Here is an 11,526-nt window from a genome sequence, read left to right as displayed (position 1 = left end):
AATGCCCATCATTTCGTCAAGCCTTCGAAAATAATAAAATTCCACGAACAAGAGAATTGGCCCTTAAAGACTCTGAAGAATCCATAGACAAAATAATAAAAATTCTTAAAGAAACACAACTTTATACTAAAATATAATCCACCAATACCGACCAGTGTAAAAAGGAAATAGTCTACATTCAACTATAAGTCAAGAAGATAGATGAAGTAAAAAGGGTGTAATAACCTAGATGTTGATCGCCCTGAATAAAAATCTAATCTAATCTAATCTGTTAAACGTTGGTTAACAATAAATAATTTTTTTTTTACTACTTTGATACCTTTATTGACCGCCACCATGACTATCTTCCTCCAATCTAATCTTATTTCATTAAAACTGAGAAGAATATTCTATTATTCTAGAATGTCCCCCCACTTCGACTATTCCTTTGTGATTCCTTCCCATCTAAATAATAGATGCTGTCAAAGAGATGTCGAATATAATGCAATAGTTCTATATAAAAAGTATCGGACCGTTGACTTGCACCGAAATAAATATTCGACTTGAAGGCAATAATCAACCGACTGGAAGTGGAGGAGATAAGTTAAAAAGAATATACCCAAGAGGACATTTGAAATGAAAATGGATACATCGTCGAGGGGCGATAAAAGAGGGGAAGGCTGGTTCAGTTCCTTGAGCTCGGTCAGAGAAGAATGTCAGAGGGCCAACTGAAAACAATTCCCAAAGTAATTCCTCTTTTTCTTTTTTTTTTTTTCCTTTTCTTCCTTCCCTGCCATCCCATCCTATCCATTCAGGAAATACAAAGTTAATTTCCACTGTGGATTAGATGGGACCTAGCACCCGCTGTCCAGAAACAATGTACATTCTTTTATTTATTCTTCTTTTGTTAAACCTTCTTTACTTTTTATCCCTTGAACAAAGATTATCCATATAATCGTAGCAATGAATCCGGGCTCCAAGAAAGTTCAAATATTAAATAAATTTTTCAGTAAAATGTTATTATATATTTTTTTATTATTTTCACACCTTGGCCGTTTATCATATCACATCACATTAACTTTTCTTCTCACCTAAAAATTTAAATTCTAAATTCCTGAGTAGTTGGAGTCTAATTTGCTATTATTTTTTTTTTTATTTCTTCAACACAGAGTTGAAGCAGCATTTGAAAACTTTGAACAGCATGGGTTGAAGGGTCTTATTTTATGCTAGGTCATTGTGGGATCACCGAGAATGAAAAGGCAGACTAGCTATAAAGACAGGCAAAGTCGTAACATCATCAACACATAAAGATGTTATTTCTTAGATCAAAGAAATTTGATAGCAAGAGTGGCACGACGAATAGTTCATCATGAGAGACAACAAGTTAAGAATGGTCCAACAGACAGTGAAACGTCCAACCAGAAACTTAAATCTGCTATAGAGAGATGTTGTATCAACCCGTCTTCGGAGGGCCATACTCGACTCATTCACGGTTATCTCATGAAAAAAGAAAACGCACCGATGTATCGCTACTGCGGAAACGATCTCACCGTTAGGCACATTCTTACTGAATGTATTGCTCACGAACCACACTTATTCTCTTCAGATTTACAGGAGATGATGAGAGAAGATCCCACAACAATATCAAAAACTTTTTCACTTTTTACAAATCATTAATATCTACGATCACATATAGTCTAACTCTAATTCCAGCATGTATAAGTGGATGCATAATTTAATATAGTAATTTACTCACTACGTCATTTCTAATTTTAACTTTATAAAATGTAAATTCCAATCTACTTTGTAAATCCAGTGTAAATGGCTCTAGTGGTCGAAAAACTTAAATTAAAAAAAAGGAAAAAGATTATCCATTTTTTATATGCCCTAATAAAAATAGCTAAAATTTGTATGCGCCTGGAAGTAAGCGAAAACTAATTTTTTTCAGGAGATGAATATGTAAAAATGTTTGAAAAAACACGGTAAACGTTTTTTTTTTAAATTGTTGAGATAAAAAAAAAATCGAAATAGAACGTAAATTGTTCTATATTTTTCTTGTACGTTTCGATACAATTATCCCATACTGCTCCTTTACATCCTAAAATTTTAATAATTAATTTATTCTTATCAACAATTTTTATCTATGTTATATATGTATATACTAGCGAACCTAAGATGATATATGATTGTTATACACTAAATGCGCAATTTAATCCTTTAAATTTTACTGATTTACATAGTTACGCAATTAGCAATATTTAGGGATTTATTGGATATAAACCGTTAAGTAAATTTGAAAGAACTTTCCATATTAGACCTCCGTACTCTGAAGGAGTGAAAAAATTTTTACTATCGTCTGTAAACAGTTTTACATTAGAATCCATTGAAATAAATAAGTTTATAATGACTTTCAGACTAACTTGCAATCTTACTGGACTAATAGACATTTATCCTTATAAACAAGGATGTTTATAGTTATAACGTTATAATATAATTATAACATTCAGACAATGAATTTTATAATTACTCAACTAGGTTATAAATAAGAATGTTATAAAAACAAAAGGCATTCTATTTTTGTCGGCGTCATTAGCTCGAATACTTCATTCAACTTAGTTATCTGAAGAATTTGTTTTATTTCTCATTTCGATTAATGACTGAGGATATAGAGGCGTTTAGTATAATATGATTAATAGTCGCCTCCATCATAAAATAAAAATCATTAGTCCCTGTAATTTGTAGTTTGCATAATTATATTTATGAATTAATATTATTAGGCTTCATCGTGAAACAGTGCCCTAGTCACCTCCATGCATTTTAATGTTTATCATAAAAATTAATATTACACATATCATTGATTTGTTTTTATGATAGCACATCTGACAAGAAAATGGTTTTTTTTGGACTGGCGTATTCCGCATATCGTTTAGTAATCTGGGGTCACTTAGTCTACAGGGAACCAGAAGAGAAAATGACTTCATTCAACGGTACTATATTTGGAATACGTTCACTTCTAAATAAATATTTTTTTTGTTGTTTTTTTTGGTGTTATGAAACCAAAGCAGCGAATTGTGTTTGAGGGAATAGCATTAATAGAAGGGAAAATAAGAGAGATCATGAAATATATTTTTCAAGCCAGCGCACACAGCTCAGGTATTTTATTTAGTTTAAACTCCTTAAGCTCCCCATCTTAGAGCAGGATATATGGGTTACCAAGGGTCCACCAAAAAATAATAGTCAATCCTCCCAGACCTGATCCAAACCGGCGCCGCTGCAAACATGACTATTCTAGATCATGTCTCAACACACTCCAATGAAACATCCTCTAGATTGACCAGAGAATCGCTTATATATTATTTATTATAGTTGACTATTTTAATGCAAATAAGAAAGTTCTTGCTATATTCTAAATTATTTTCTCAATTTAATTAATCTAAAGACCAATTAGTTTAATTGAGGTGTTTGTTCAAAACTGTCATAACTAATAATGGATAATTAATTTTTTTCCTTGACAGGTGGACCTGAGGCACATGTCGCAGTCTCCAGACTCGGACACTATCGAGATAGGGATCGACTTGCAGGACTATTACCTATCCGTCGAATGGGACATCATGAAGGTACCAGCCGTCCGAAACGAAAAGTTCTACTCGTGCTGCGAGGAACCCTACCCGGACATCATCTTCAACATAACCCTGAGGAGGAAGACACTCTTCTACACGGTCAACCTCATCATCCCCTGCGTCGGAATATCGTTTCTCTCTGTCCTAGTTTTCTACCTGCCGTCTGACTCCGGGGAGAAGGTGTCCCTATGTATCTCCATCCTCCTCTCGCTGACCGTGTTCTTCCTCTTGCTCGCCGAAATCATCCCACCGACCTCACTCACTGTCCCCCTCCTCGGCAAGTATCTCCTCTTCACGATGATGCTTGTGACGGCATCCGTCGTCGTCACCATAGCCGTGCTCAACGTTAACTTCCGCTCACCAGTCACTCATCGCATGAAGCCTTGGGTACACAGGGTCTTCATTCAGGTACTTTTTATTTTATTTATTGAAATTAAAAAATACAATAAGTTAATGTGTGTTAACTTGTGAATTAGAACACCTGATAATATCTTGTAAAGGAACCAATGATAGCTAACTTCAGTCACTATTCTAAGTTAGAAGATCCCGTAATCATCTTCTTTTCATACACCTCAGAGGGTTATCAAGATTAATTTGGGATGAAAGGTCAAGAACTATTGGATTTACTATAAAAGAATGATTCATCTTCTAAGATAACCTCAACATATATTGTAATAACCTCAACACAAAGCAACTGAAAAGCAGAGGGAATAGCATGAACTTACTCTCTTTCAAAACAAAAGTCAAAAAGATAACACTCATGGAGGCCAGGTTTACGTTGAATTTAATAGGAATGTCCGTAATTGTAATCTAAACTGAAATAGAAAGCAGCCAATGATTGCTCATACTCCTCTGGCTGGCCTCTGGTCCATCAAAGGCCTTTTTGGTCCAGTTTTTCTGCCAGATTATCTACTCCATTACACTCCTTCCTTGAAAGGATAAACACAACTCAAAAAACATGAGAACTACAACACAACAAAAAATTAATAATTTAATTGAAATAGTTCCATGACAAGGTTTGTGTGAGTAAGGATTTTAGTATTAAAGGAACAATATCGGTTTCGGGCCAAATATAAAACAAATGGAATACTGTGGTCTTTAATAAGGAGTATAAAGAATATTTCAAAGGATTTTGGATTGTAATAATTTGATATAGCTGGAATCAGATGGTTTTAGTGGAACCCCAAAGTTCAATTATGTGTGGACCTAAGTGGTTCTAGCTACACTTAAAAATTCAGATTTTCACTCCTGTCAGTACACTATAAAGCCTTACTAAAAATTATATTCCTTTATTTCTCTATATACCTACAGATAAATATTGTTCATACTTCTATTTTTTTTATTCTGTTAATGATAAAAGTATTTTTTCCAAACTAAAATGATACTTCTCATCGAATTGTGCTTGAACCTGGTTCCACACTTTTTTTTCCTCTTCTGCACACTTATTATCCTTTTTCAATAGTTTTAATTCACATGTTTATATTACTAATGTGCAAATATATATGTCCCTTGAGAGTTTGATTCTAAATTTTAATTAAAATTTGATCTCAGGTACTGCCAAAAGTTTTGTTCATCGAGAGGCCAAAGTCAGACGACTCGGTTGACGATGATGATGAAGACAAGCCTCCTGAGGCCATCATCACAAACGCCTTTCAAGTTCCTCCCGATGTTAACAAATATCTCAGGTAATTTTGCTTATGATCCCCACAAAACATTAATAATTTACCAGCATATAATTAATATTGATTTTATTCCTTATTAATTACAAATATTACATGAAATCGAAAACACCAATCTTCATTATAAGGAATAATGGAAGAAATGTACTAGCATTTTCTTAATCATGAATATTATATATGAAAAAAAAATTAATTATTTTTTCCTGTTGGTTCTACTCTGATCTATAATTAACAAAAAAACTACTCACGTATTTAAAGTTTCTAAAAACTTACATTGCCATGTATTTTTTGTCATTACATACATTATATAAATGTAAACGTATTCATTCAATCTTCAACATTTTGGCTCTTTGAATATGCTCATCAAAAGTTTATATAGGTATTCAGGAAGTTAACTCAAGTCAAAAAAGTCATGTTCTGGATTTTCACATTGCTGTAATCAGGGAAAGTTGTTCTTCACTTTAAAACTGCTAAAAATGCAGTAAATACTATAATGATCTGACTTTCAAAGTCCTAAAATGCAATATTTTTAGTCCTAGCAACTGGTTTACTAATTAGAAATGCAGTAACTTGTTTGTAAAACTACAGTGACTATATATCACTTACTAAATATTTATTAAGAAAATGCCAGTTACTGTATTTTTATAATATTACAGAGTAATTTAATTCAGTTGATGATCCTTTGCAGTAAGTGTAATATACAATCAAATCAGGTTATCTAAAAGTGAATGTACTTGTTGAGTTTAAATGGAGAAAATGCATCAAAATAGATCTTATCACAACCAAAAACATAGGTTACCAACATAATTGCAGACCATATTCCCTTCTTTAAATTATTTATCATTAGTCATTAACACATTAACTAGTTGATAGTATTTAGTATCTCATTAACTTATATTTAGTATCAAATTAACTATCTAATAATTTCTGTTTAAATTACTTATTTTATCAACACTGCTCTGAGTATCCATAGATGAAAAGATTATGTTTATAACGCAAATGAATTTTGATGCATTTGCTCAAAATAGATCTTTACTCAGTATTAATTTGTTAGAGAATGGAAAATGGATGAAAACAGTAAAACTGGACTAAACTTTGTTTTAAAATATTCACCTTAGAAAATTATTATAAAAGTTAGTGACAGTAGTAAATCGTAAAATTCAGGAACTATTTATTATTTTTTTATTAATTAAATAATTAATCTCAATTTATTCGCTCAAAAAAATTAAGAAATATATAGATTTGTTTAATGAAAATGTTATGTTTATAACTTTTAAATGAGGGCATGTAATCCTCTAAGAATCTTCAAAACTTTCTCAGATCAGATTCAAATTTCCTTGTAATAAATGACTGATGTTGAAAACAGAATGTCAAGGTATGTATTTAGTACAGGTTTAAGAGGTGAGGTTCACAAGTATTAGCAGGCCTTGAATAAATTCAGAAAGATTAGGTTCAATAGAAAAGATGATCAGATGTGATTTAAAGTGAACAACAACATATGACCAGCAAGTTCTAAGAGTATTGGCAGTGAATCTCCGCAGGACGGTTGCGGCATTTTGTAGGGTAATTGTCTACAGTCAAGTGGTGGTAAGTCCTAAGGGTATTGTCTTAGAATAGAAAGCAAGTTATAAGTTTAAGCGCCTTAAACCCTTGCAGCAGTCAAGGGGTACCCACCCTAGGTTATCCACACAGATATCAACGAAGAAACAATTTAAACTATAATATGGTTTATGTACCAAAATAGTTGTAGTTTTATGATATCTCTGGGCATGAAAATGCCATGCAAGAGTCACTTCATGTTAAGAGACTTAGGCTTTAAGGCTTTAAGGCTTTAAGTAGATCAGAAAACACTTATTTATCCTTTATTCATTGTATCAATACAATTACAAATGTAATATATTGTCAATGTTAATTCTACTACAGAAAATTAACTAAAATTAATATAAGATGTATCTTGAATAGTGATTTCTCTTTTAGCCACTAAATTACAAGAATTCAAGAGGAGAAAAAATTTAATAATTTGCCCAAATTGTTTATTAGTTTATTAAAAACTATGCATAATTACTTGTCAAAATTGATGAGTCTGCAAAGTATAGTAAGGGGAATACAAAATTAAAAAAAAAAAATTTCATTCAGAGCTCTATATAATTAAAATTACCTACAGCACTAGAAAACCTAATAGATCATTTAAAGTAGAGTCAATTTACTAAAATATGAACCCTAATAGAGCTGTTTACGCTCAATAGTTCATGAGACACAGTTTTTTTAAAAAGAAATGTTTCATAAAATATAAACTGAAAATAAGTAGTTGGTGAATTTTTATTTCAGGAACCATGAGGTATACAGTTGTCTACTAGCACACATGCTATTCTAGTAGCAGTAGTAGTTTTCATTTAGGAAAAATAAATTGATTTCTTGTTGTTTGGACAAAATTTAATATGACAAATTCATATTCAAGTGTAAATGTCATAAACTACTTTATAGGACATTCAACTAGTTTTAATTTGAGTGCTGGCAGACATATGTACGTCAACTGGTCCCTTAGATATAGTTTTTCATAAAACGAAAGTTTTATGCAAACAGCTATAAATCAACTTTTCATGAATTTAGTTTGTTGAATACCATAAAAAACTCTAATGGAGATGTATATAATACACTACTTTATACTTTATAGCTCATTAAACTACCTTTAATTTGAGTGCTGAGAGACATCTGTTGGTCAAACAATTTTTGAGATATAGATTTCTCAAAATTAAGTCACTAACTACTGGTTTTTTCAGTGCATTCTTTATGAAATATTGCAATTTAAAAAGCTATATTTCGTGAACTGTTTAACGTAGATATGTCCTTATTAAATTTACTTTCCTTTAAATGATGTTCTATTAGATTTCCTTGTGTTGTTGGTGGTAACAAAAATATGAAGCTATGAATGAAAAATTAATTTTTTAAACATTTTGAACCAGTTGCTATTTTGTATTCCCCTTAACTATACATGGCAGACTCATCAATTTAGATTAGAAATTATACATAGTTTTCATTGAAGTAACAAAAAATTAGGGTGGAATGACTGACTTCTTTCCGCCGGGCTCTTGGACTACTAGGTTGAACTGTAATGGCTCTTGTCAGCTCTTGGCTGTGACTGTAACTCCTTTTATTTATAGTTTTCTTGGGAACCATCAGGTAGCAACAGGCTGCTACAAGAAGTTATTATTTCTCTACAATTCCAGATTGTATGCATGAATATTTTATAATCTCCATTTATGCTCATAATTTATTGCTGAAAAAGTAAAAATTTAGGGTTGGTTTAGATCCAACAAGTGGTTGTTACTTTGGTGTTTTTGTTAAGAGAATTCCCTTTATAGTTTAAATGGTTAATTAAAACATAAGTGACTATATTGATGACTATATCTAATCTTTGATTGTTTAGTTACAGTAGTAAGCGGGTCAGCTGTGGGGAGCTGGAGCTGCCTCCGCCTCCAGGAGGTGATGAAGATCTCTTTGGCGGTGACGTCTCCCCCACCTTTGACAAACCGCTGAGTTTAGAGAAGACTATCGAAGACGCCAGGTTTATTGCTCAACACGTTAAGAACAAAGACAAGTTCGAAAATGTAATTAACTATTTAATTTTTAACAAACTAACTCTTTACTCTTTATTTATTTGCCTTTTATGCAGTTGATGTTTTCAAGCCCGGGATCTTCAGTACCTTCCTTTGTGCTTTTTAAGACCAATCTACCAGAAGATAAGACTGTCGGAGTCTCAATTACTTTTTCTAAATCACATACAGTTTTTAATATTAGGACAAGTAATTTTACATCATCCATTCATGGACATACCCATCTATAATGTTAAAATCATATTTTACCACATATTCGCTTTGTTAGCCACCTCAAATTTACTCCAGTAGCTAACTTATAATTTATCCCACTGCATTATTGTTTACTCACTCATTTACAGTTTATGTATACTACACTGATTCAATTTGAACCAGAAGGGGTGCTGAAATAAATTCAGCGATTACTGAGTTTCCCCAACGATTTAACCCAGCACAACAGATGTCAACCAACCGCTTAATTTTAAAATATTTCAATGCCTACTATACAATATGAAATTAAATAAAATTGAAAAAAATTAGAATAATTATATAATTTAGACTTCATGATTGTTTCCCTGCCTCCAACAAATGTTTGATATTTAAGTTACAATTACAATTTTATGATGATAATTAATGTTTTAGTTCTACATATTTTTCATATCTACATGGTAGTTTGATTCTGAAGTCAGTAAATTAATAAGAGTTAGTTAAAGGAGTGAATGGAGTAAATTTGCAAATAGAGATGAGAAGAGTATTCTAAAAGGAGGTTGCAGGAATGACAAAGAATTTGCTGAAGGAGGCGTTTCTATGAGAGGGCATATATAAATCCATCGGTTGAGATCTAGTATTTAATGAATGGATGGGTGAATATAGAGTAATGAGTTTAAAAAGAAACACACCAAGGAAATATTACCATCCAAAGTAGGATAAAGCCACTTCAACTCGATATAGCGACAGGAAACATGAGACCGCTAAGGAAACCTCAAGATCTTATGAAGCAGTTTTTGAGTCTCTTCAGTCTTATCTCTAGCCAAGCAGATAGCCTTCTGTAGATTAAGCAACCATAGTTGAAGTGGGAGAACACAAGAGAGGAAACTATAAGCTGAGGAATGGAATCACCGAATTTTATTAATTGTTTCAGTACATCTGTACAGATCCACAAGTGTGATCAGGAAAATATGATTATTCCAGGAGAGATGGTGATCAAAGATGACTATAAGGTTTTTTATAGTGGAATAGAAATGAAATGGTTGATTACTAATTAAAAGTAAAGGAATGTAAGGGAAGGAACAAAGGAGCTTGGAAGCAATGAAGATCCTTTATTTTTCCGACATTCACCTTAAATTATCGTTTGAGCCCATGCGTTAGTACTATCAATATCTGGAATTTATACCCAAGGAATTAAGGCATCATCTTAGCAACCTTACAACTGCTGTGAGGCTGGTTCAAATCCAGCCCAAGGAGTTAACTTTTATTTTGTGGTAGCTCAACAGAATAAAATCTTGACCGCCCAACTCTGGTTAGAATAGATTGGTCATTTGTGGATAATCCCACCCTGCAGTTCAATGTTCCCAGAGCTTCAACAATATTTCTACTGATAAACCATTTAGTTATATAAAAATATAACATTTAGTGGAAAATATATGACTATACATACAATATATATACCATTAACCTTATTAAATAGATGAAAATCATTATTAATCAGTAAATAATTGTCTTAATATTTTATAGGTGATAGAAGACTGGAAATATGTAGCGATGGTGCTCGATCGCCTCTTCCTATACGTGTTTACAGTGATGTGCATCTTAGGAACTGCCCTGATTATCCTGCAAGCCCCTTCACTCTACGACACCACTAAGCCTATAGACATCCTCTATTCAAACATTGCCAAAAAGAGGATGAGGATGATGATGGGGCCGGAGGAAGAGTAGTGAAGTTTATAATTAAGATAAAACTCTAAATTATATGTTTATACGGGTCAAAGTAGTCTAAACTTGCTTGCCTTAAATTATACTATGTTTCAAAGTGTTTTGGGTCTCAAAATAATTTTTTATATATTAAATGAGATGTTAAATAACTGGGAAATGACTTGAAAATATTAAATCTAAAATTAAAAAAAAAATGATAATCTTGTAAATATTTCTTTAATGTGATGCTTTTATAATTTAATTAATACCATTCAAGTTTTACAACATGTAAACATATTTGGGATGTTTCCTACATCTTCATACATATTTCAAATACAGTAAGGCCTTCTAAACATTGAACTAGTCTATGGTAACCTCTGTTTGTTTTTTTTTTAATTATAATTAACTAAACTGTAGTAACAGTTCACTTACTGAGATTCTCTACAAATAATGCATAACTTTAATCTGAAGAAAAATAGCAAGGTTATATAGAGATAATCAGTAAGGTTACATTAGAACAAGAAAATGTTTGGCAACTAAAAAATTATTTTTTTTAGTCCAAAAACCTCTCCTTCAGGTTTATTTAAGTACTATTTATTTTTTCATCATTCCAACAATCTGTCGACATTTTTTTTATTGGCTGATAAATTTGATTCATAACATTCTATTCATTGCATTGGGTTAATGTAATATGCAAATTTTTTATATGTATCGTAAATTTTCTCTACAACCTATGCACTTTTT

At 31.9% G+C, this 11,526-nt stretch overlaps 1 protein-coding gene across 1 annotated transcript in view; it reads left to right on the top strand.

The window, feature by feature from the left end:
- The window catches only part of nAChRalpha1 (nicotinic acetylcholine receptor alpha1), a gene marked incomplete at its 5' end in the record, with an annotated part of 27,348 nt that extends 16,175 nt beyond the window's left edge, over positions 1-11,173 (top strand). The window contains 4 exon segments of the mRNA XM_014434455.3: positions 3,495-4,007; positions 5,151-5,284; positions 8,706-8,886; positions 10,606-11,173. Coding sequence (XP_014289941.3) covers positions 3,495-4,007; positions 5,151-5,284; positions 8,706-8,886; positions 10,606-10,806 — 1,029 coding nt within the window.
- Positions 11,174-11,526: the final 353 nt, after the last annotated feature.

Source organism: Halyomorpha halys, unplaced genomic scaffold (genome assembly GCF_000696795.3).
Source record: "Halyomorpha halys isolate HHAL.00 unplaced genomic scaffold, Hhal_1.1 Scaffold1375.1, whole genome shotgun sequence".
Classification (NCBI taxonomy): domain Eukaryota; kingdom Metazoa; phylum Arthropoda; class Insecta; order Hemiptera; family Pentatomidae; genus Halyomorpha; species Halyomorpha halys.
This window is presented reverse-complemented; position numbering and strand designations above follow the sequence as displayed.